The following is a 27,305-nucleotide window of genomic DNA, read 5'->3' on the forward strand; positions in this document are numbered from 1 at the left end:
TTCACTATTTAAGCTATATTGTTCTCTCTTTTCTTGATACACTGATTTCAAGTGAACTACTGTGTATCCTTAATTTTACTTTGAATTTGCATATGCATTCATTCCAGTCTTTATTTTCCCTTGAGCAAGCTATCAACTTGTTACAGTAGTATTAGCCCTTCAATACACACACACACAACATACACACTCACACACACACACACACACACATACACACACACACACTTAGGGTCATAACAAGTGGGGCATGTTACCATGAACTGCACAATAACATACTATTTAAGAAATAAACCCAGCAAATCAGTGGTGTTCAGTGGATAATGATAGGGCAACAGTTATTGTGGGAAAAAGAGAGAGAGTTTAACCAACTGCTTGTTGACTATTTAAACCACTGGTTTCAGGTGGCACTATTATTATTATAATAATGTGGCAGTTTGGTTACAATAGTTCTTAAAGATGATTAAAAATAATTTTGGTTCTTGGTCCTTAACAACTTAGTTTCCATCGTCCTAAGTAAAGAGTGTGCTATTGGCTTTATAGGAATGTTCTCCTTGTTTCTTCCATGCATTATTCAAAAATTTAGAGTAAATGTTATCCTCAAGTGACCTTCTGGAATAGTTTATAAACTATAGGTGTTATTACCTCCCAGCATGAATTTTATGAAAGATTTAGTGTTTATTTTATAATATTTAAAAATAAAAATGGCTCTGTGTTCCTGAATCATGAGCCTTACAGAATGAGTAGTCTGGTGCTGCTAAAATTGTTCCATTAGAAAATGTTGTCAATCATATATAAATGATAATAGCATATAATTGAATTATAGAATCATGGTGATTTAAGTTCTATAAAACATCTCAACTATTAATGTTAATATATGACACAGTAAGGATATAATATAACCTGTAATATAGCTCTTATATAGAACTTTAACCTTTTATTCTTCTAATATACACTTGGTGCTCAAAAAATATTGATACATGGACAAGACAGATTGTATCCTATTTACCCTGTAATAACTGAGGATTTGTTAGCTCGGTGTGGTGGTGCACACCTATAATCCCAGCTACTAGGAAAACTGAACCAGGAGGATCTTGAGTTTGAGATCAGCCTTGGCAATTTAGAGAAACCCTCACTTAAAATTTGAAAAAAAAAATAACAATGAGCTAGGGGTGTGACTCAGGGGTAAGTGCCCCTTGAGTCAATCTTCAGCACCACAAAAAAATAAAAATAAAAAACAAAAAGGGATTGTTAGTGGTGAATTTTCTAGTAAGAGTCCTCCTGGATGGAAAATAGTTTTCTTTAAGGAGTCTTCTTAGTGAAAAAACTGTGTGGGGAGTGCAACTAGCAGTGGCTGACTTCACTGACTGAGTTTCTACAGTGAGAGCCTTACTTGCTCCCTTCCTTCAGCAGAACAATGGCGACCCGGATTCGTCTCCTGAAGGCGATCAGCAAGATGATGACAATCACTTCAACGATGATGAGTATTATCACTTAGAACAGGGGAAAAAAAAATCAATACAAAAACAAACTTCCTCCGCAAAAGTTAGACCTGTGCTTTAAGATTATTTCTGTCATTTCTGACACTTTATAATTTAAACGTGCGGCCTTTCCAAAATACCAACCTTCTGAGTCAGTTTTAACACCTGCATGATATACTAAGAAATTCAGACTAACACCTTTAGCTAGAGTTTAAACATATCAGTTGAAAAGGCTTCACTTTATCCATGAAAACATTTCACACCTCTTGTAGAAATTGAGAAATAGGCAATTAAGAAGGAAGGGTTTCCTTCCATGGTAAGAAACTATGACAGAAGAACTTTTTAGGCTGTTCACCTTGCTCCAATGTCTCTCAACTATCCTTGCTGTCAGAGCAGTCTCTTGGCTACCACATTTTTATTTTGTGACTCCACCCACCAGAGCCACCACTATTGATGGAACTGGAGTGTAAATACAATCAAAATTGGCCAATAAACATCTTAGAATCAAAACTAAGGGAACTTAGTTTAGTCCTGAAGTTTATAAGCCTCTTGAACTGAGGGTAATACAAATTCAGTGAACTGTGTCAAATCTATCTTTATGTGAAGAAAGAGAATCATCAAAGAAAGAATAACATGTATGTGTGTAAAGAAAAAAAATAAAGGGAGGGAAATTTGAGTTCTTTGGGACTTTTTCTTTTCTTGATGCGATTAAATTTGAACATCCAGCTCCTTTTTTGAGTTTGATGAGCTACTTCTATATTTTTATAATAAATAGCCCCCTCCTCCACCCCTAGAGCTTGTTTCAGTTTTTTTCTCTTTAGCTAGCTAAATTAGGTTTGTTAAAACTTAATTCTACATAATCTCAATTATCATGTCCTCAATTCTGAGATGAATATTTAGCAACAAAATTTTAGGGAAAGTAATAATTTTAATATGCATTCTGATTTCAGAAATGTTAAAAGTAGAAAGGTATGGATCATAAAATCAAGAAAATATAGTACTACTAATAATAGACCCGAAAAGTATAAAAGAAACTTTATAGAAACTTAAAATCCTACCCAGGAAGGAATCCCTACTATAATCTCCTTGCTAGGTGTTCTATTCATGCTTGAGCACATTCAGTGATGGACAGCTCATTATTCATTCTATTATGATAACACATTCTGATATCATATCACACATCAGGTAAGATCTCCAAGTAAGTAAAAATGAGTTAACTTGGAGCTGCAGGAGGAGCTTATGTAAGTATCATCTTGCTTCAACATCTTTTTTTAGTGAAGCTATGTATTTATACTTTCATGCACATTTTATTCTCTTAAAACACTAATTTCATTCTTAAATTGTGGAATATAGCTACTTTATGCTAAAACTGTTATCTTCTGATAAACCTAAGAAAATGACATATTGAAATTGCATTAAGGAACATTGTATATTAAATTTATAATAAGAAAGTGAAAATATCAAAATGGGTACCTTAGAGAAATTTAAATGTCTTTTGAATTTATGTACTATGTTGCCCTCTTATGTCTGAATAAGAGTAAGTAATATAAACATATTTGATATCCTATAGAACTGATATTATAACTCTGTAACTTAACAGAGGGGAAGATTAGAACCTGGGGCATAAGAAAGCTACCCAGGGTCGTGAAGTTAATAGCAGAGAGGAATAGAACTATCTTCCAACATGATCAAGGACTCATAAAATTATAATTTTTTATTTGTAAATGCTTATTTTTAGTGTTTTTCTTAATAATTTCACATGTATGTTTTTTTTCTCTGGTACCTAGAATTTTGCCAAACACAGAGAAAGTAATCAATTAATATCTGATCAATTATGAAGCCACAGACTCATTTAAAAAGAGATTCATATTGTTACACTTGCAAATTCAAGAAAAAGAAAAGCTCTGTATTTTCCTAAAAATATCGCTCTTAATTTTTCCAAATTTGCGACTGAGACCCATCGAAGAGAAGAACTAAAGGTTTCAATACATAACGAGTGAAATATGTTCCCTTTAGAAAGGACAGATAATAGTAAGGGGGAGGGATCAATGAGAAGATATGGAATCACTCAAATTCCAGATAAGGAATGAGGATGCAGTTCATAAGTTGCATGGTTTTCGTAGTTAAAAATAAAATCTGTAAATGAAGCTCTTCTTCTGCAACATATTTGAAAAACATGTAAGTGAAGGGAAATAGTCTTCATGAGAGTTAGAAATGGGAAGTCGACAAGTAAGAATTTGACATTTTGATAAAATCCTGTCTAAGAAAAATTGAATTTGGAAGACAAAAAGAACCTGGTGGGGACTTGTGTGCTACAGAGCTAGGTCATCAAGGTTGGCATCCTCATAAAGAAACCGTCTCCCAAGACCGTCTGAACCCCTTTGCTTCAAAAGCTTTTCTTTGATAATCTTGCTGCCCTTTGCTTTGACACCAGGAGAGTGTTGTTCTAGATGAGATGTGTCTGTTTTCTGGTTGCAGGGAGAGTAGCCTAATGGTATAAACAAATAAAATTCTGGTTATGTGATTTGAACCTGTGTGAATATACTGTGTATACAACCAGAGATATGAAAAATTGTGTTCTATATGTGTAATAACAATTGTAATGCATTCTGCTGTCATATATAAATAAAAAAGGCTAAATATTCTTAAATAAAGAGACAAAATCAAATTTTCAAATATGGGGGAAAGGGACCTATGCCTGGAATCATGGTGTGTCACTGTATGTTTCCCCTTCTGAGGTTCTTTCTGGACTCCTTATCAGACCTCCCTGAACATGGTAAAGAGCAAAATGAGCAATATAAAAAGGAAATTTTTTTGGAGCAACATGTAATTAGAGATAATTAAAATCTTGATTAAAGAACATGAATCTCTGAAGTGAAAGGAATATTATAATAAAACCATTCTATAAGACTAAAGTCATCTTGGAAATTTTGCTTTAAAAATTAATATTACCCTTAACTAATTCAATAATCTGAACAAACATTTTAAAATGTACATTTGTTTTCAGTTACTTATTGCTCAAATTCCTATAATAGTTCAAATGTCTTGTTATGAGAAAAAGTTTCTTATTTTTTCTTTTTACTTAAACAAGTTTGAAAGATCAACCTTTTATTTCTTTATGAAATCTTTCTTAGATATCAGGTTACTGTCCATAAACACCCAAAACCCAACCATTTTAAGTTGAAGGCAAATGACTTGTGATCCTTGTAAAGTAATATTTTCTTAGATCATACAATAAATTCTCCTCAATGACTTTTCCATTTGCTATAGCTTGCAGACATTTACCTGTAATTCCATCAGTGGGAAATGTATTTAACAGTTTACACCAACCCACGCTTTCCTTACATGAAGAGATATCTTTTAATTATTATGATAACAAAATTAGTTTTTAAAATCCACTCACAAAATGAGAACCATGTCTGTTTCAATTTAAAGTACATGCTTATGTTTGTCTCAATCCCGATGTCATATATAGTCAGTGTAGAATTTGGATGGTGCTGAAGATTGTTGTATTCCTCGTAACAGTACCATATTCCTTGAAAAGAAAGAAAAATGCATTAATGTAAAATGTTATTTTCTGAATTAGAAGCCATATGCTTATCACACATAACTATGTGAAACTAGTCAGTATGCTCATTTCTACAAAGGTAAGATTCATATTTACGTGGTAAATATTTTATTTGGATCTAAAAGTCTAAATTGCTTCTGTATTTCACAGGTTTTCAGTATTTATGTGGATAACTCTGACTTTAAATGTATTTTTGGTTACTAACAACCTTAATGTCTATCAATAGGAACTGGTTATGGCATATTTGTTCAGTAAGGAAATGTGCTAAAATCTCTCTGGGAGAGAGATTCAACCCAATTCAACACTCAGTACCAATTTATTAACTTATTTATCCTTATAAATTAGGAATTTCAAGACTTTTTTTTTTATACTGGAGATTGAACCCAGGGGTGCTTAACCACTGAGTCATATCCCAGCCTTGAGGCTATCTTAAGAATAAAAGTTTAGAATTGATATTATTTTAGTTAATTTAATTCTTTTTCTCCTTAATAAGGTATTTTATTTAAAAGTATCATCTGATACTATTATAGTTTCTAAAGCTTTCTTCTGTTTAATGATTGCTAGTATTTTTTTTACCCATCTTTACACTTTCAAATATTGTACTTTCTTTTGTGTAACTTTGTAAATAACATAGAGTTCCATCTTGTATATCTGTCTTTTCCTCATATTTTTATTGGTGCATGATAATTATACACAATGGTGGCATTTATCATTACATATTCATACATGCACACAGTATAACAATTTGGCCAATATGATTCCCAGGTATTTCCACTTTCTTTCTCTTCCTTCCATTGCCTGATTGATTTCCTCTACTGATTTCCTTTCAATTTTCATGAGATTCTCCTGCCTACCTTTCTTTTCCGTTTTCCCAACTTCCACACATAAGAGAAAACATATGACCCTTGTCTTTCTGAACTTGGCTTATTTTGCTTAACATAATGTTCTCAAGTTCTATCCATCTTCCTGCAAAGGCTGAAACTCTATTGTGTCTATATACCACATTTTCTTTATCTAATCATCCGCTGATGGACATCTAGGCTGGTTCCATAATTTGGCCACTGTGAACTATGCTGCTATAAACATGAGTATGCATGCTATAGTATACTGACTTTAATTCTTTAGGATAAATACTGAGGAGTATTTATCCTTAGATAGAGCTAAGTTACATGGAGTTCCATTCCTAGTCTTTCCAAGAACCTCCATACTGATTTCTGTGGTGGTACTAATTCACAATCCTACCAATAGTATAAAAGTTTTTCTTTTTCTCTCCAGCCTCTCCAGCATCTGTTATTGTTTGTATTCTTGTTGGCTGCCATTCTGACTGGAGTGAGATGAACTCTCAGTGTAGTTTTGACTTGCATTTCTCTAATTGCTAACGATGTTGAACACCTTTTATTTGTTGTCCACACATTTATTTGTTGTCCACCCTCTGGTGGAAGGTTTGGATTTTCTCAATATAGGATCATATCATCAGCAATGACCTCTCATTTGACTTTTCCTTTTCCTAGTCATATCCCTTTGATTTCCTTTCCTTGCCTGATCACTCTGATTAATGTTTCAAGGACTATATTGAATAGGAGTAGTGAGAGTGCACAGTCTTGTCTTTTTCCTGATTTTAAAGGAAATGCTTTTCGTTTTTCTCTATTTAGTATGATTTTGGCTTTGGGTTTGTCATGAATAGCCTTTACTATATTTAGGTAAGTTTCTTCAATCCCTGGCTTCTCCATTTTTTTGTAACATGAATGGGTGTTGAATTTTACCAAAGATCTTTTCTACATCTATTGAAATGATCATATAATTTTTATCCTACATTTTATTTAAGTAGTGAATTACATCTATTGATTTGGATACGGTGAATGAAACTTGCATCCCTGGAATGAAACCCATTTGATCATGCAGTATTATCTTCTTGATGTTTTTTAATAGTTTACTAACATCTTATTGAGAATTTTTTTATCCATTTTCATTAGGGATATTGGTCTACAGTTTTCTTTCCTTGAGGTGTCTTTGTCTGGTTTTGGTATCAGGTTTATACTGGTTTTATAAAATGTATTTGGGTATATTTCCCCCCTTTTCAATTTCATGGAATGATTTAAGAAAGACTGGTATTAGTTCTTTTTGTTCTTCTGTAAAGGTCTGGTAGAACTCAGCTGAGAATCCAATAGGTCCTGGGCTTTTTTTTTTTTTTGAAAGACTTTCAATTTCAATCTTTCTATTTGTAACTTGATATTTCTCTGTTTAGGTTTCCTATATCTTCTAAATTCAATTTGGGCAGGTCATATGTTTCTAGAATTTTGTCAACGTCTTCCAGATTTTCTAGTTTATTGGACTATGAATTTTCAAAATAGATTCTGATAATCCTCTGGATTTCAGAAGGGTCTGTGTGATATTTCCTTTTTCATCTTGTTGATATGAGTCTTCTTTTTCTCTTTGTTAGTTTGGCTAAAGATTTGTCAATCTTATTTACCTCTTCAAATACAAAGATCTTTGTTGCATTGATCCTGTGTATTGTTTGCTTATTCTCAATTTCACTGATTTTGGCTCTGATCTTAATTATTTTGGGTTTTTACTCAATAAACACTTCCTGGTTATTGCTCAATATTTTAGTTCTGTACATTTTAAATTGGATATTACTATTATCTTAAATAGGCAAGGTCTTTGCTGCTTTACCTATATGTTTATCAATTTATTTTCTTTGCTCACTATCCTTTCTTGTATCTCATATCTTTTTGTGGATTCATTTTTCTTCTTCCACTCACTTTTTAAAAATCACAACTGTATTTCAATCCATCAGGAAAAAGCTTGGTTAACCATTAAGACTACCTCCATTGCTAGCATCTTGGTCTGAGCTTCCCACATAGTACATGGATTGCTGCAAATGCCACCTTACTGGTCTCACTGATCTACTTTTGTTTCACTGTAGTCTATACTGAACCCAAAAATAGATTTTTTAAAAAGTTAGGATCTCTGGACTTCAAGTACTCTTCCCTCAATAACATTTCTGCCTTACAATAACAACAGTGACAACAAGAACAGATAGTCTTTACCGAACAAATATGCTATATGCTACCAGATTTCTAAGTACTGTATATATATTATTGTATTTTATGTTCACAGTTACTTCTTATATTGTTGAAGAAACTATGAATTAGAGAGACTATGTACTAGCAGAGGATCACACTGTTAATATGACATGCATCTGGGATTTCTTTCTTATTCTTCTTTTTTTTTTCCCCAAACTCTAAATTCATGTTCATGATCCCAGAGTTATGGAGACTCTCCTGTGTTTCCCTTAACTTGTTCTCAGTGAGAATTGTTCCCTTGCTGCACATGGGCCCTCGAACACAAGTTGTCTGCTTTTTTTTCCCCCTTGCTTGTATGACACATCCACATTGTTTTATGTCCTTGTAAACTGGTTGTTCAGTAGGAAATGGTTGCCCATTATATGTAGAAATCCAGTAGCAGAGGTCACCTGCATTCAGTCTTATTTACTTATAATTTCCAATCTAATTGGACATTTCCTCACCATAAGTAGCTTTAAGCTTAATTGCTACATGATTATTTGCTGTGTAAGCACTATCTAAGGAATCAGTAGAGAATTGAAATTGATTGCTTCATTGGCACTTTGTATATATTGACTGCCTTTCTCTCTTTTTCCATTGTCAAAGTTGTAGCATAGCCAATCTCAGATTTCTTTTGCTGCTTAAGACAAGTCGGTGAAGTCAATAGCAGGCTTTATTGCCCTTTCATTCTTGGTGACAATAACAGGATGCTTGAATCACATGCCTAGATTCTCCTCCAAAAAAGAGCAGGGGTTATTTAGAGCTCCAAGTATCAACAACAACAACAAAAAAAACCAAGACTTTTAAATAGAAGTTACAAAGACAATATATTAAAGGTTAATAATTATTTTAAATGTCACTATTTGTGGGGAGAAAATAATCAAATCAAAAGCAAGTAAATGCTTTCTGGTGATTGACAATGGCAAATGAAAAAAGAAAACATTATTCTGATGTTTGGTGATTTTAAGAGGTTTGATACATACCATATCCTACAATTCCAAGTACACCAAATGCAAATATCCAGAAGAGGAATCCAGCTATGAATTTGAGGAGTATCAGAAATGTCCAACTAAGGATCATAGCAGTACATAGGCCTCTAGAGGGAAAAACCCACAACAAACATGGCAGTCAACGTGCTGCAAATAACATAATAAAAATATCAAGACAAGACCCATTTCTATTCAAAATAATGCTTAGAATATTTTATTTTACCTGACTAAAGAGAAACAGTTATAATGATAAAAAGTATAAGCAACCTTGGTTTACCTAGGCACAAAGATGCTCATATAGGAAAATTAGGGACTTTATATATGAGCATCTTTGCATGTCAAGATAAACCAAAGCACTGTATCAATCATCAGTCTAGGAAAAATACAATTCCTCCAACCTACAATTTGACCTGTCTGCCACAGTTGTTATGTCCTATTTTTTTTTTTTTTTTTTTTTGCTTCACAGCTACTTTCCTAGGTAGTAAATTACAAAATATATGCATGGTGGATTGTGCTACTCTCTCTACCTGGTGATTAATGGAAAACTTCTACAACATGGATGTCTAGAATAGACTTGAACTAGAAAGACAAGAAAGATAACTGACTACCTAGTTCCTGAACTCATAATTTTGTGGTTGTTATCACTATAACATAATTATCTTGAGTAATTTGTTGTGCCTGACATCACCAGACAGCTATCCCAAGTCCCCTGTGAACTGTGGGCCACTGGTAAGTCTTCAGCATCTCCTAGGCCATGTAGCCTTATCATGAAGGACTATTTTCTATTTTAATTTCTTCCTTGAGTTTAACTGAGCTATTGGAGAAGCTTCTATTAGAATCTGGGTTCAGATTCTAAAGGAGTCCCTAGGGTAATTCCTCAAAGGGAATTCATTAAGATTGTAAGCTGGCTGGCTCTTTCATTTAGAACTGACATCTCTGGTGCTATCTGCAAGTTTTCAATCATAGCAACAGAAAAACCCTGGTACATTGGTCCAATTCATGGTCTCAAATGTTAAATTAAAAAAATCTTAATAATTACTGTTGCTGAATAGAGCACAGCACAGCATCAAGATTGCCTTTTCAGATAAACACATTGCAGTCTGTGTTTAATTTCAAAAGACATTCCCTCTTAGAATCATAGGTACTTAAATATTCAATACAATTGAAGGATTATTCTATAGCATAGTCCAAGGGGAACAATCAAAAAAAGACCAGGAGGTGGGGAGAAAGCTACTTTTTATGTGTTTTAAATTCTTTCATAAACATTCTAACAAAATAAACTAAGTCTCAGCCTATTACTACTATGGCTGTTTATTAATTAAACAGATGAGAGCAGCAGAAAAACTGAAAGTAAAGGCAGGTGCTGATTTCATAGTGGTAAAGAGCGGTACCCAGGTACACAGAGTTTCAGTGTGTGTCTAGGTGAGGTGGACTGAGAGTCTATGGTAATGTACACTTGTTTAGATGAGAGTAGAAAAGCCAAATGAATAAAAAACACAGAAAGTGACAGTAGAGCTTGACAATAGGGAAACCAGTTCAAGTATTGATAGCATAAACTACAAAGTCTGCTATGGAGATGTATCGTAACACACTGAAAATTATTATCGGAATTGTTGAAGACAAAGCATTGAAATGAGCAAATCTCACAAAATACTGTTGTTTTATAGCTCTAAAATTACTCAGTAATATTTAATACAATTTTAACTTTATCAAGCCCCATGCACTTAAATATATTGTACCTATCTTGCCCCTCCCCAAGTATTTTTATAACTGTTTGGCAAACCCACATATTTTGTGAATCTACTGCATTCCAAGAACTGTTGTCAGGAGATAGAAAACTAAACATAAGTTGGGTATTATTACCATTATAAAGAGTAGACAGTTCATCAGAGGAAAAAAGCCAGGTAGATAAAATACCTAGTGGTAGGTGCTTTGTAGAAGAAAAGTGGATACTTGTATGTCAAGGAATGCATGTGTGCCTGCATGTGCATTCAAAATGGGTGTGAGGAAAATAGAGGGGAACAATTAAAACAATTAATTGACCTAGGGAAGATAAGAAAGGTTTCACAAGTGACACTAAAATTGATTTTAAAGAATGACGAGGAGCTATTCAGGACTCAGACAAGAATATGGCAGGAAAGAAACAAAAGGGGAAAAATGTGTTGAATGGTCTGAAGATAGGCACATTATTTTACATATTAAAATATGTGGTTAATTAAGGAACAAGGATGGAGATGACACTGAGAAACTAAGTGAACCAAATCATAAAGGCCCTTGGAAGTACCTAAAGAAGTTTTAATTTCATTCCTTGATCAGTAGGGAAGCACAGAAGCAACTTTTAAGCTCTGGTAACTGACAAAGAGCCCGACAGTCATGACAGTCTTAGAATGTCAATCACATTTACCTACTTCAGGACAGTGGCTACATTTCTTTAATGTTTCTGGAATATAAATCTTAAACTTGAAAATTAAAAATCCCCTCTTCCATATGTTTTTTCAGCTTCTCATAAATTACAATGCCTCTGATGATGAGGATGATAATTATTATGTGGAAAGGAAATATTAGAAAAAATAAGAATAATACTTTGGAGGTCAAGGTAGGGACAAATGAGAAGAAAGAACCAGAGAAATAACACCATACACACTATACCATGATGAGCAGCACACAAGTATCATAGACGCAGAAGTCCTACAGGTACTGCTGCAGGTGAGTGCTTGAATGAGCAGTGTAGAATGTAAAATTTATATTTTTATAACTTCCCGCTAACAGTGGGGATATTTCTTTGCCCCATTTCACCCTACTGGAAAAAAATGGTACTAAAAGATTTGAGTCAACCTTGTAGAATAAGGAATTTGAAGAATCAGTCTATAAAAGAAATCAGAAAGAGGCTGGAAAAGAAGCACCTATGTGTCTACACTTACAGGAGGATCCAATACCACGTCACTGCGTAGTCCTCAAACACTTTTGATCCAATTGACCTTGCATCAAGGATTTTATTGACAGCACTGAATTCAAAGAAGGAAAAATTAATAATTTTTTGATCAATGTTAAACAGAAATGTTTTTATGATAAAAGGGATTTTTCAAGTTGCTGTTCAAAACATGTTTTTAGAAACCACATATCAGCAGTGACTCTTTTTCTAGGCACATGAAATACCTTTTTAGTAAACCTGCAAAGTTGGGAAAACTTCAAAGGTGGATAAGCTTGCCAAAGAGGCCACAGCTGCACACACAGAGAACAAGGCTTTTGAGAACAATGCACAGATTCTTCTCTAGTGTATCCAATATATATATTGAGTATATATGCCCTCAATACTACAGAAACCTCACTGTAAGAAATAAATTTAAATAAGATCAGTTTGTAATTTATAAAATTCATAAAGTCAAGAATGAATATCATCTTTAGTTCTCCTTCGTATCATCTGACAGCACTGGAGCAGTAAGGCATGATGGGGCACACCCCTAAAAGTGCACAAATCCTTAGAGTCCAATCTGGTTAATAATCAAGGTGAATACACTCCTATAATACAACACTGTCGGCCCTTTCCATATGACCCAATTGTAATACCTCCCTCTTTCCCCAAAGTCACCACTACTCTGACTCTTGCGATAATAATTTTCCAGTTGTTTTTTCATTTAACGCTTTTATTATCAATTAATGGGGGAAATTAAATTTAGTTTTGCTTCTTTTTTCATTTAATATCAATGAAATCATACTTCTATTATTATTTTATGAGTTATTTCACATAACTCTTTCTGAAATTCACCTATGTTGCTATTCTAAAAATGCAAGAGCTGTATTATCATGCCTTTATACTACTTGCTAATGTCTTTCAAGAAAGAGAAATAACAATTTTAGAATACCTCAAGTTTTCAGTATTAATTTTACAACTGAGTTACGCAATGATACTCTGTACATGTTATGTTTTACACACATTGAAGTGTGTGAATATGTGCATCCAGGGAAATGTAATTATGTGTGTAGTCAAAAGAAACAGTTAATTTACTGCATTATAGTTAGCGCGTAGAAACTTGATATAGTGCCAGTACATTTCCTTATGTCACATTTCTACCCCTATTCACAATGAAAGGTTTGACCATTTTGAAAAACATCATTGTTCTAATTCATTCTGTTTTCTCCTTTTAGCTACATGGTTTTCTTAATGAACACATATCAAGTTCTCCAATCTAAAGTGACATGTATATGTATATTTCATAATAACACATAATTCTTTTCCTAAAACCCCTAACCTTACAGGAGCTTTAATATTGGATACAACAATAGGATGCATCAACATTGAAAATGAAAATGTAATAAACATACTTTGAAGCCTCCCTGAGTTCTAGTACATTTCTTGTTTTTCCACTTCCATCTTCAAACAGCATCTTATTTCCTACAGTTAAAGAGCCATTTTTGGTTGAGAAGTCAGGCAAACACCTCTGGAGAACTGTAAAAGTAAATTAAAATTATGGTAATCATTTTTCTATTTCTGTCATGATGTCCTAGGTATTTAAATGGCTCAATATAGATAGCTAATCCTTTTTACTTGATAATTTGAAGATTTTCTGGAAGTTTTAAAGCTGAAATAGAAAGCAAATATGATCACAATCTGAAGCTATGTTCTAAATCTTTTGGCAATTTTATACATGGTAAATATTATATTTTACTTAGTATATTCACCAAATTGCCACAAATATGATACATAACACTGGTACATATCACTTTAATAGAAAAGTTGCATTTATTTGTATGACTAAATGAGAATAGGCTTGCTATTTAAAAAAAAATCTTGGATATTCCTTGAATGAAGTTATGAAAACTGGAGATTAGTGAATAATTCCTTGGGAAATAAGAATTGAATTATAATTATTGTAAAAGAACAGAAATTTTGTTTGTGAATTCTTAATAATATTCCTCCCTTCCAGATTTTTTATTTACATAGTATTTGGAGGGAGTAGAAATGGAAATTCTGAAGCTATCCAAAGAAGTTCACATTTTGTAAAGTAGTATAACTTCTGAGTATTAAATTGCTGTTTGATCTCCTATATTCTTAATTTGATTAAATAGAATCCTTTCTTCTTTACATTATCTATTAAACTATTTTAAGACCAGTTTTAAATGAAGAGTTAAGAGGAATCAGAAATGGATTGTTTTCACAATTTTTAAGAAGCATTGCCAATTTGCATACATGGCTTAAAATAAAATATTAAAGCACTCAGTTCAGAGAAAGAAATATGTTACCATAAAGCCTTTCCTGACTTTCCTGGCTCTCTTTTTTCACCCACCTCCAACTTCTTTAGCTCTTATAATATGGCTGATTCTTCCAGTACCATTCCTATTTTTTCTCCTGCTCTTCACTCCCCTTCTGTGGCAAATCTAATGTAGTATTGTCCATCAGCTGCTTCACTTGCTCTCAGTCCAAGCAGATTTCTGCCCTGCCATGGAAATTGTCCTCCCAGAGAGCCCCATGCCCTCATCCCACTAGACTTGTTACCCAGAGTAGTGCCTGGCACTAGTAGAACTTGGCCAATATTTGAATGTGCTAACTTTTCTGAGCCTTTGACATGGTAGACACCACCGCCTTTGTGAAGCTCTTTTCTTGTTTACATGGAGACATCTCTCCTACACTATCCTTCTTTTGGTGCATTCTATCCTTTTCTACTCCCTACATATGAGAGTTCCCATCCTTGTTTCTTTCTCCTTTAAAAAAGTTTTTTAGATGCTGAGGAACCTTTATTTTATTCATTTATTTATATGCAGTGCTGAGAAGCAAACCCAGTGCCTCACACATGCCAGGCAGGTGCTCTGTCACTGAGCCACAACCCCAGCCCTATTTCTTTCTCTTAATATTATTTATTTAATTTTATAAAGTCTTTAATGGGTAAACTTTATTAGTAGCATAGTATCCCATTGAGTCCTGTAATGGTTAATTTGAATCATCAACTTCATTGGATTAAGATATTGCAAGGATTAAGAAGTTTATGGGTGTGACAGTGAGGGTGTGTTTAGGAATGATTGGCATGTGGGTCAGCCAACTGAAATGGAGACCCTCTCTAAGCATCGGAAGCACTGTCCAATAGGATGGTGGCTTGTATGGAATAAAAATTGGAAGAATAAGGAAGCAGTCCCAAGGGGTTGTTGGATCCTCTTAGGTTACCAGACTCTGGTTTCTTCACTCCTCATATAGAATTCTGCCAGGGATTCTCCAGACTATGGAGAGTCTTAGACTAGGTTAGCACTGGTGATTCCTCTTGTTCTGGGGCTTCAGCATCTTGGACCGTGCAGCTACTGGTTCTTTCAGCTCTCCAGCCTGCATTTGGCCATTGTGGACTATTCAGCTCCTAGTGTGTTAGCCAATCCAATAAGTTCCCTTTCTATAATTATACTTTCTGTTGAACCTGTTCCTCTAGAGAACCCTGACCAATACAAGTCCTACGCTTGATATGCGGTTAAGAGGAGTACAAGTTGATTGCAATGTTTTTTTAATCTCTCCCTCACTAGGCTGTGAGAGGCTGTGCCTTATTCATTTTGTATCCCCGATGTACATTTTATATTCTGCAATTTAATCTAATGCTACTTGTAAGGGCAGGCATGTGTCTCATATATTTTATCTTACATGACCAATGATTTATTTTCATAACATTTTTAACACTGTTTTTGGCTACAGACAGCTGTTGCTTAGGGCATCTTGGTGAGGGAGGTTGCTTGCAGGGTCTTTGCTTCAGGGTCTTTAGTGACCCAGAGAAAAGTCACAGAGCAATAAAGATATGTGCTTGGTGGAAGCTTTTTCAGAGTACTTGACTTTCTGTGTAAACTGATGACTATTACCTTTCTTCTGTATTTTATGTTTGGATGATTAAATTATAAAAAGAGATATGAAAAATATTTACATGATGAAAGATCTCAGAACTTTAGTGGAATGGGCAGCTTCACATGATACTATTTTGACAGTGATTTAATTCAGTTTACCTGAATTAAATATCTTTCCAGGAATGTCACCATCTCAAATAAGAAATAAATCTCACCTTTTAGAAGGACTGCAGTGCATCCCTATTCTAAGAGAAACACTGTATCTCCAACTTTCATGCTAACTGGCTGAATCTCTCCACTTTTCTTTTAGAGCCTGATCCCACAGCTACTACTGTTGCTTGCTTTACAACCCCCTTGAGATTCTTCTGGAAGCATCTGCCTCCTTAGGTTAGAGTTTTGACTGCACTCTTTTCAACCCATGCTTGGTAGAAGAGTGGAAGAAGCTTTGCAAATGTTTGTCCTTCTGGACTCCCACCACCACAGTTCTGACTGCTAGTGCACTACCCCTGCAAGGAAATTTTCAGTGTGGTCCTCTGGGTACATGAAAAGTTTCACCTATTTTAAAAGCTATATATACTAAATGTTGAGAAGTGCATAAATAAAAAAAAAAAAGAAAGAAAGAAAAAGAGAAAAATGCCCATAGTTTTGCCACCCCAAACAACCCTTTAATATTTGGTGTATTTCTTTCTGATCTTTTTCTTTGAACATATTTTTTTCATTTTTGTTCATGCTTGTCACTGAAGTGTATATAATAATTTGCATTTTTCACATCATAACATATGTTAATGTTATTGTAATATTTATATTTAATAATTCTAACATTTCTTTTAATGAATGAATCATGATTTATTTAAATGTTCTCTTGCACTTGGATATTTTAATGTTTGTGCCCCACTTCTCTCTAATTACTTTGAATAAACACTGTAATAGATATCTGTAATTTTTTTTTTGGTAGCTAGGATTATATCTTTAAGAAAGGAAAATAAGTGGTTATTTTTCCCTAAACAAAGTATCACTTTAAGTAAAGTTTAAAACTTTAAAGAAATAAAATGTAGACTCATTCAGGAGACATAAATATTTCCAATATAAGATCATAAAGACAAGTATCTGCCTTGCTCCCTCCCCAAGGCAATTCTGAACAAACTTTCTGGTTGAATCCAGGTATGTGTGTGTATGGGTATACATGCTTGTAGAATTCCAAATAATCAATCAGATTGGCTTTTAAAATCAACTTTCAATCTTTTCCATGTGTTTATGTAGCAACACCCCAGAGCCCAGAGTGCCAATGAAATATCTCTGGCTAGAGTCAGGAGGAATGGCTTTACCTCAGACTTCTTAATGAACTCTGGGACCTTGGGCCAGACATAGAAACATTCCTGATCTTAATTTCATCAACTGTGAAACATGGAAATTTAATTAAATTACTTCTTGGTAGAATCTGTGTTTCAAAGGTAAAATTATTGATACTTACAAGGTTTGCTTGGAAAAATTGCTGCAGGGCAGTCATCATCCAATAAGACTTCTGAGATGGGCTGAAACAAAGGAAGAGTGAATTAAATTGTCAGAAGTCATGTGAGGACTACTTTTATTCTCCATATAAAAGTTTTATTCCTTCCAAATGTAACTCCATAAATCTCATTGTTCCAAATTACTTCCTCCCAATAATAATAACTATAAGATCATCACACACAAATTATTGTTTGACAAGCTCTTTTAAATGCCCTAACCATGGTTCAATCAAATCAACAGTAATACAACCAGACCCTCTAAAACCAAAGCATACCTGTGAGGGTGTGTGTCTGTGTTTTAGCTATATCCTGGTGTCTAATACATCACACCATCACTCCCACACGCCAGAAAAGAGCATCTTCTCTACTGTAAAAATCACTAATATTATTTAACATCATTAGGCTTTAGAAATCCCTTATAAATCTCAAACCTAGATAGGTTTCTTTTGTTGTTGTTTAATGAGTATTTATCAAACTAGTCTTGGAAGTAAAATTTGTATTGTTAAGTTACTATGGGGCTCCATCACACATAAATGAAATGGTGATTGCAAATTACATTAAATCCTGACTCTTCACAGCAAAAATTTCCATCCAGGTAGAGAATTTGCTGGTGCCAGAAAAAAAGTTGAAGATAACTTACCAGACTTAACAGCCTGTCTTAACACTCCAAGTCTGCACAATAATACTCTATAAATGGGGTGTGTGTTCATGAGAGCACATATGCTTTGTGTTTTAATGGAATGGTGCCTTTAGTAATCATTTCTTAGATGTAGGGGCTTGTCCAGTAACAAATGATCATATTACACTTGAGACTGAGACAAAAGTTAAATTCTTCTCTAGTTGTAACCTTAAACACACATACCTTTTCAGGTTCAGCAGTAGGTTGGCAGAATTGACTGTAGTATAGCCAATTACTATTATTTCCTTTGTACGAAATTTGTATTTCCACGTAGGTTAAAAATTTTTCTGGGCACTTGGAGACACAGATCTATGAAGAATAGGAAAATAATGATGGCAACTGAAATGAGAATAAATCAGGAAGTATCCATAAGGTGAGACTTGTGAATTGTCCACCAGAATAAAGAGCAAAGCACTGTTTTCTATCAGAAGGATGTAAACCAATTTCTAGTCTTATTGTAAAAAAAATTAAATTCCAAATACAGAGTTATCAAACTCTACTCCTTCCTTTCCAATGTTGATGCTGTGTTAAAACAATCAGGTACTATATAGTGATGAGCTTACTGTTAGCTTTTGATTTTAAGATAAATATAGATTCATAGGTAGTTTTAATAAATAGATTCCACATCTCTTTACTTGTTTCCCCTGCAATGGTAAGAGTTTACATACTTATAACAAAAATATCACAATGAAGAAATTTAAATGTTACAGTCCACTAAACTTATTTAGATTGCACTAGTTTTATATTCACTAATTTGTGTGTGTCTGCATGGAGATGTAGTTCTGTAAAATTTATCACATGTGTATATTTATGTGACCATTACCATAGGATGATGAGGGCCTTTTTTTTTTTTTCAATACTAGGATACAACTCAGGGGTGCTCTCCCATGGAGCTACATTCCCAAGCCTTTAAAGAATTTTTTTGAGATAGGATTTTGCTAAATTTCAGAGGTTGGCCTCAAACTTGCAATCCTCCAACTTTAGATTTTTAAATTACTGGGATTACAGGAATGTACCACTTTATGCCTAGAAATGATGGATTTTTAAATAAAACTTTAAAAATTATTTTATGAATTAGAGCTAAGAGTATAAATCAAGATTAATTTTGCCTGTATACTTTATTCATATGCAGAGTTAGAATCTTATGTCCTTTTCTAAATATGAATAAGATGGTAGTTTAAAATGTTCTGAATGTCAATAACTTATGCCATTACAATAATTAGTGACAGTGAATTCTCAAAATATGATCAGAGTTTTATCCCATAAGAAATGAACAATTATTTAGGGCTACTTGCCACAATCAATCATTATTATAGTCTTTTCCCAACACCATGTAGACATGGGCAGAGAGGTCGTTCATGTTATCATTTTATATTAATGAACTTGGGGTACTATCAGTGCCAAACCAAATCACTCATTCATGGAGCCACCAGGAAGTGACTGCAATTCAATTAGTAATTCCACAAAAAAGAAAGAATTACTGTTGGTTTTGCTTTTGTTTATAATTAAAAAAAGAAAGAAAGATCATCGTAAGCCATCTGAGCTACAGTCAACCATTAAACATCTCTACTAATTCAGTTTCTCCTTGTGAACTCCTCCTTTGCCCTGACTTACACCATCTCCACATTGTACTTTGGTAATTATTCTCACTGGTTGATCCCTATGTGCAGTGAGGCAAAAATACTGCTGCTGAGCTGACATCTTTCTTCCTTCTTTTGGGTCGTGTTTCTGCTATACACAAGAGTATTTAGTGCTGACTTCATAGCTAAGTTACTAGACTAACTAAGTGGACTCCTCAAATCTCACAGTGAACATCGTCTTGTTACAGCAGCAGTCTAATACCTTCTAGAAGTTTTGACAAGGTAAACAGCCCATTCCTCCACACTCACACCTCCATATATATTTTCTCTTTCATAGTCTCTCTCCCTCTCCCCCCACCTCTGTCTCACACACACACACACACACACACACACACACACACATACACACACACACACACACACACACACACACACACTCTTATATACCTCTTCTTATAGTTTGGATGTAGAATGTCCCCCAAAGGCTCATGTGTTGGCTTGGTCCCCAGTGCAGTGATATTCAGAGGTGGGGCTTTTGAGAAAAAATTGGATCATTAGCACTCTAGTGTCATCAATAGATTAATCCATTGATGGATTCATAACTGAATGGGTTATGGGATGTTGTAGAAATTATAGGAGGTAGGATTCTACTTGAAGGGAGTGTATCATTGGGGGTATGTTCTGGGGGACTCTATCTCTTCCTGACCCCTCACCCGCTTTTCTCTCTCTCACCCTTCCTGGCTGCCATGAGGTGAGCAACTTTGCTATGCAATGCCCTCCCTGCCATGATGGTCTGCCTCACCACAGGCCCAGAATCAACAGAGCCAAGTGTCTATGAACTGAAACCTGTGAAACAAGTCAAAATAAACCTCTCCTCCTTTAATTTGTTTTTCTTGTTTTTTTTTTTTTTCATAGCAATGGAAAACTGACTAACACACTTCTGGAGAAAATATTAGAGGTGTCACAGGTACCCTTCTAAAAAAGCTAAAGAACTATATAGGGTGTGTTCACACCATTCAACCTGTCCACATTTTTGGAAGATTATTAAGGTTATCATCAATGCAAATATCAAAAAGTTCACTCTGATTGCAGTTAATCTGAATAAATTAACATATTAGGAGATATTTCCCAGGCTTGATTATTTACTCAAAAGAGGTTGAAAGATAACTGAACTAGTTCCCCTGTTGGATGCATTTCAGTGGATTTATAAAAGTGAGCATTTAAAAAGCGAATGCTTTCATAGGCTTTAAATGATGGTAGGAACTACTGAGTTGGGATCATGACAATTTCTGCTCTTACAAATACACACACCATGTGTACCACACATAAAAGTGCTGTGAATGCAACACATAAAAGAAAGTAATTAAAATGGTAAAATGTGGTTTGTTAAAGAGAATCACATCAAATTTCATTCCAGACACAAATGAGCTCTTAAAATGAAAACCAACACAGCAACTGCTCTTTACTCTTTCTTCTATCAGACCAATTTGTTCACTTCAAATAGGGTGCTGATTAGTAGCAATCAACATAATTAGCCAAAAATGAAGGTCACATTGAGGTTGGGTATCCTAATTGATCTCAGTCTGTCCTTGAAATGCCTGTGGCACATGTCTGGACCATGCTGGCAGTTATCAAAAACTTAATGCATAAAAATATGGCTCAGATCAGTACCATGGCCTGGCAAACTAAGTGCAGGGCTGCATTATCAGCATCTAAAACACATCCTGATTCAACTCTGATTCTCTGTATACCACAAAGGGCACTTCAAATGTAGTTCTTTGCCCCTATTTTTATATCTCTAATTCATATATGCTAAACACTCTAAATAAATTAGAATGTGGTCATTGGGAGGGTGCATTGCAATGGAGATTAAAACACTATATTTGTTATGAAGAAAAGATGATTTAGTAAATAGTTTATGAAAAATAATAAATAAGCATAATGTGTACTATTTTTTTGTTTTGTCATATTAATGACAGATTTGTATAATATGGTAGAAAAATCTTTAACTGAAAGTAGGAAGATATTAATTCACTCATTTATTAATTTATTCATTCCATAAATATTGACTTGTCACCTATGTTGAGACTGTTCCACGTATTGGGGAGTCAGAAGTGAACAAAACAAATGAGAACTTTGCTCTCAAGCAGTTTGCCTTCTAGTAGGGAGAGATGTATAACAAATAAAAAATAATCAAATGTTTGTTATAAGATAGGACTAAATGCTATGGGAAAAAGGATAGAAAAGAGGTTAGATGGGAAGGGATGGCTGGGTGAGATTCCAATCTTAAATAAGTAGGTCTTTCTAAGAAAGTACCATTTGCTTTGCATTTGTAACATTTGACATGAATCAAGCCTTATAGACTGGAGGAAGAGGATGGGAGGGAATGGAAATGGTAAAATCAAAGGCTCAGAGGCAGAAGCTTTCCTGGGTCCTTTAAAGAACAACAGATGGTCAGTGTGACCTGAGTGTGGCGAGCAAAAGGAGTATCAGAGATGTGTGCTCAGAGAATTGGTCAGACCAAAAAAGATACATAGAAGTTATTGGAGCATTTAGGCGAAGAAGAGAAATCATCTTACTTACATTTGAACAGTCCACATTGGCTGCTGGTTTGGAAAGAGACTATAGAAGAGCAGGTCCACACAAGGACAGAGTCAGAAAGACCACTCAGGAGATCACTCAACTGATTTAGAAAAGAGATGATGGTTCCCTGAGAAAGGGAAGAGGTGGTGGCAAGTAGTTTTGTCCAGAGTAGATTCAGAAGGGTGACCAAAGGAATTAACAGACAGTTCAAGCATGGGTATGTGAGAGAGGTATCAAGGATGATTCCATGGAGTTCGGTACTAATGTTAACTGAAAGAGAAAAGACTTTTGGGGGTAGGGAAGAAATTTAGGGATGAAGTCAGAGATTAGTAATTCAGTTTTAGACACTTAAAATTTTGTCAACTAACTATACCTGTAAAGACACTACACAGGTGGTTGAATATAATTTTTCAGATACAAATTAGAAAGGGAAGCGTAGAAGGTGGTGTTAATTCCATGATACTAGATGAGATCACCAAGAGTAAATGCAAAATTAGAAGAGGAAGTTTGATAAGGAAAGAAACTCCAATGTTTAGGAGATGTCAGAAAGATGAAGAGAAAACAGTAAAGGAGACTGATAGGAAGCAACCACAGAGCTGAGAGAAAATACAGAAGAATCTGTGCCCCCACTCCAAATAAAATGAAGACGGTATTGTATTGAAGAGAGATTAAACACTGCTGCCAGACCAAGTAAATGTGGATTGAGAAATGACTCTTGGTCTAATAATAGGTACATCAATAGGTATAATTTGCAAATTACGAATTGAAGTAGGGATAAAACCCAGGATGAGACTGAAAGAAAAGGATTTAGATCCCCGAATATAGACCATCTTTTGAAAAAAAAGAAAAAAGAGGCACAGAAATGTGGAGCAGTAGCTAAGGAGGTATATGTGATCAAAAAGATTCTTTTAAGATGTAAGGAAGAGCAACATGGTTGGATATTGATGGGGAATGATTTAGTAGAGAAGGGAAAATGATAATGAATAAAAACAGGATATTTCTGAAGTGAGATGATCCAGGATGCGAGACAGGATGAGATCTCATGCACAAAAGAGGGGCTGTCACAAGAAGCACAGGTTTCTCCCACAGAGAAGAAAAGGAAGGATGAGTATATGATATGAATGAAGGCACATAGGCAAGTGGAGGTCAGAGCAGAACTCTTTCAAACTGTCTCCTGAATGTCTGTACTTTCTCATCAAAGCAGGAAGCAAAATCAGGCATGGAGGCGGGAAGGTTTTGAGGTTTGAGGTAAGAGAGAAAGGTATGAAATTGTTTTCTAGGGAAGTAAGCTACTGAACAAACGGGGGTCTAGAGCATGGTTGTGGAACAGCAGTAAAGACCCACTTGAGGTTAGGCCCTAAATTTAAAGGATTGTTGTGATCTTTTCCAAGAACGTGCATAGGAATAGGCAGAAAATCACATTTAACCAGAAATGAGATTTACTACATTGAAGTGAGAGAGGGCAAAGGAATTGAGAGTATGTATAAAGTTGCAACTTTTAATAAGGGGTGGAGGAATCTAAGTCAGGTAGAGAGGGAGATGAAAAATCAGGGAAATGAGGCACACTTTGAAGGGGAGGGGGTAAGGATCAGTGGTTTGTACTTCCCAGTGAGGAAGAAGAATCACTAAAGTGGGAATATTATAAATTGAGAGGACCAGACAGTAGGATACTTGAAATTGAGATTGTAAAGAGTGGTAATTATTGTTACTGACAAGGTCAAATATTTGACCTTGACCTTGGGGGCTTAAATAGAGGTGGTCACAGAACTAAGATACCAAAATCCTAAGTGACGGAAATAAAATTTCAAAAATTTTTAAGGGAGATGAGTAAGCAAAGAAAGTGGATCTATAAACTAGCTCTAGGAAAGATCTTTGGGTACTATTACTGGCACATGAAAGCAAGAAAAAGCATGTCTGTCAGAAGTCTACTAAGCTTTGAGACTGATGAAATGCCAAATAAATTATAAGCTAGCTTAGAAAAGCCTGCATCTGTCGAAATGTTCTTTGAGGCACTAAACATACACAACAGAAGTTGAGCTTCAAAGCTATATGACTGTCTGGAGGGCTTTGTCTCCGGTGCTCAGCAATGGTGGGGCATGGAGCTAATGGACAGGAAATAGCCTCCCAGGTGGCTCAGCAAAAGACCATATAAGGAATGGATGAGGAGGAGCCTCTCATGGAGCATAATTTAGGTCAGAGAAAGGACTGCTTTTCATCATCTTGCACCAGAGACTATTGTGTGTTTATCACTTCTCCCTTTCTGAATGGGAGTTTATATTCTGATTTTCCTACACATTCCCCATTGTACATTTAGTGTCAAGATCTGATGGAGAGAACCATCCATCACTCCTAGAACCTGGAATGCCAGGACTTTAAGTAAAGAAAGCCCTTGGGACTTCGGATTCTTCTTTCAGAAGAAGAAAGGTATTCTGGGAGCCAGAGGAGTAGACTATAAAAGACACAATCAACTGTCCATTGAGGTTTGTGACTCTTGTTCCATGGAATAGGAGAGGCCATTCATTTCTGAACTACCATTGCTTGATTCCTTCCCTCTTGCATCTAGGGATGACCATACCTAATTTATCTCTACGGCATATGAGTAAAATTGCAATGTGTAACTCTTCTGATCCATGGCTTCTTAAAATGGGGTCGTTAGCGGGGCATGGTGGCACACATCTGTAATCCCAGCTGCTCAGGAGGCTGAGTCAGGAGGATTGCAAGTTCAAAGCCAGCCTCAACAACTTACAAGGTCCTATGCAACTTAGTAGACTCTGTCTCAAAATAATAATAATAAAAAAAATGGGCTGGGTGTGTGGCTCAGTGTTTAAGCCCCTCTAGGTTTAATCTCTGTTAAAAAAGAAAAAGTGAAAAACAAGAGCAGGGGTGCTTTATTCATTCTTACTGTCTCCTTCTGGAAGCTGGATACAGGTGATGAAGAGGACTTAAAGGATGGCAAAGTCATTGGACAGCAGGAGCTTTGGAGGAGAGTAGTCCACTGACCACAGACACCTGCTCTTATGTGGTCAAAGGAGGACATTATGGTGTTAAGTCACTGAAAAACTAGTTAGTTATAGAAGCTAGCTCACTCTTCCTAATATGATAATGGTCATGAGAAAAATAAATCCACTTTATTTGTAAAAGTAGGTGGTTGGATAAGATAATCATTAGGATTCCTTAGTGATTCTAAATTTTAAATCTCTGGTTTTCTATGAACAAACATGAGATCTTACTTATGTTTTCTCACCACACATACACAGAACTCAAATGCAATCTCTGAATTATCTCATCCAAAAACGCTCAGAATTTCTAACACCTCCAGTGAGTCATCTTTTCCCTTACCTGTGTGGTAGGGCACTGTAGGCCGAACAGAATAGAAGGCTTGGCACATCTTAACAGGTTAAAGTAAAACAAAATGGTCTTGTTCCTGTTAACAAAAAGAAAACAGCGTAATATAATCTTTTTAATAACCAAGGGAATGTTCCATAACATTTCAGATCCCAATACTTTTAACATGTGACCTTTTAAAATTGGCTTCATTTTCTCTAGACAATTGAAATGTATCTTCAAACTCCCCTTTAAGTTACTTAATAATTGAAGCATTTTTTTTTGTAATTGTAAAACATTGAAATGATTAAATTGTCCATCAGCAAAGGATTGGTTAGATCTAAAACTGTACCTTCATTAAGAGGAATATTACATTGCCATTGAAATTAATGTTGAAGGACATAATGAATGGAAAAATTCACAATACATTAATTTTAAGAAGCAGCTTACTAAAGAGTATTAAAATATGATTTGATTTCAATTTTGTAAAAAGAGACTTGACAAATTATATTCGGGGGAAAAATTATTTTATCTAAATATTGAAACTATATTTCTTGATTTATTTTTTGTGCCTTTATGTGTTTCTTAGCTAAAAGAAACACGTATTACTTTGGTAATCCCAACAAAGATACAGTGCTATTTTTCTCTCTGTTTAAAATTATAGTCAGTGGCAGCTAATTAATCACTATCTTTGTGTGGACTATTACTCTGCCATTCAACAAATCATGGTTCTCTTCTGAATCTCAATTTCCTCATTAGTCAAATGAAGACAATACCAAGCACTACCTACTTCACAGTGGTGTTAGGAGGACTAAGATAATGTGTAGTGGGCAAGACAAGTAGTTATCTAACTTCAGTAAACATAAGTAAAGCTTGGGGGTATTTATTGAAAATCCTGATTCCTATTCTCCTTTACAACCTTGAGAGCCCAATGGCTGAACATGAGACCCAGGAAAAAGCAACAGTTCCCTTAAGCTCCCCAGTGGATTCAGATATAGGAGGCTTATAAATCACATCTTAAGAAACATGGCCCTGGGTATGAATGTTAACAACAAATCCCACCATTGTATTCAACTATAATGCACCAATAAAAACGTGTGGGGGGGGAGGAAATACATTCCTAACTACTCAAGAAAAATGTTTCCTAGCATTTTATCAAGTCCCCTGTGAATCCATGTGACTACATATATAGCATAAACATAATGGGCTGTGGAGCAATATTTTTCCTACTGGCTTAGAATTAGTAAGAAGAATCCAAATCCATGGATAAAGAAAGTCCTCCACAAGGAACTGGGGCTAGATTCTTCTATCACTCTATCCTCTTCTTGCCCCTACATAAACAAAAGATGGAGTCAGGGAGGCAGACTGGAGCAAGCAGAATTGGCAAAATGCAATGATCAGAGTTAAGAGGACTTTCCCTCCCCTCCTCACTGAGGAGAGGGTGGGTTGTCGCTTCTCACATCCAAATTACAGAAGGATCTGAGAGAACCTCCCACCGAGACCGAAGGAACCTGAGAGAAGGGCAGACCAGGACCTCATTTTCCAGTTGAACACCTCCTTCTGTGGCAGATCTGCCTCTGTACCTATTTGAGAATGAAGAAATGAGACCCAAAGAGTTGAAAAAAAGTTAATGGAGAAGAAAGAAGGTAAGAGTGAAGCAGCTTGTCATGGTAGATAAGATGTGGAAGTCAAGTAAATGGATTTGAGCCCTCGTGGTGGTA

General features: G+C 35.1%; 1 protein-coding gene across 8 annotated transcripts in view; it reads right to left on the reverse strand.

Moving 5' to 3' along the window:
- The window catches only part of Slc44a5 (solute carrier family 44 member 5), a 339,417-nt gene that overhangs the window by 17,588 nt on the left and 294,524 nt on the right, over positions 1-27,305 (reverse strand). For all 8 annotated transcript variants that reach the window (XM_078026504.1, XM_078026502.1, XM_078026500.1 and 5 more), the window contains 8 exons: positions 25,600-25,684; positions 18,281-18,406; positions 17,382-17,442; positions 13,424-13,547; positions 12,022-12,105; positions 9,095-9,207; positions 4,882-5,013; positions 1,391-1,490 (listed from right to left, as the gene is read on the reverse strand). In XM_078026504.1, coding sequence (XP_077882630.1) covers positions 1,391-1,490; positions 4,882-5,013; positions 9,095-9,207; positions 12,022-12,105; positions 13,424-13,547; positions 17,382-17,442; positions 18,281-18,406; positions 25,600-25,684 — 825 coding nt within the window. The remainder of the gene's footprint in view (positions 1-1,390; positions 1,491-4,881; positions 5,014-9,094; positions 9,208-12,021; positions 12,106-13,423; positions 13,548-17,381; positions 17,443-18,280; positions 18,407-25,599; positions 25,685-27,305) is intronic.

Source organism: Ictidomys tridecemlineatus, chromosome 11, assembly GCF_052094955.1.
Source record: "Ictidomys tridecemlineatus isolate mIctTri1 chromosome 11, mIctTri1.hap1, whole genome shotgun sequence".
NCBI classification, from domain to species: Eukaryota; Metazoa; Chordata; class Mammalia; order Rodentia; family Sciuridae; genus Ictidomys; species Ictidomys tridecemlineatus.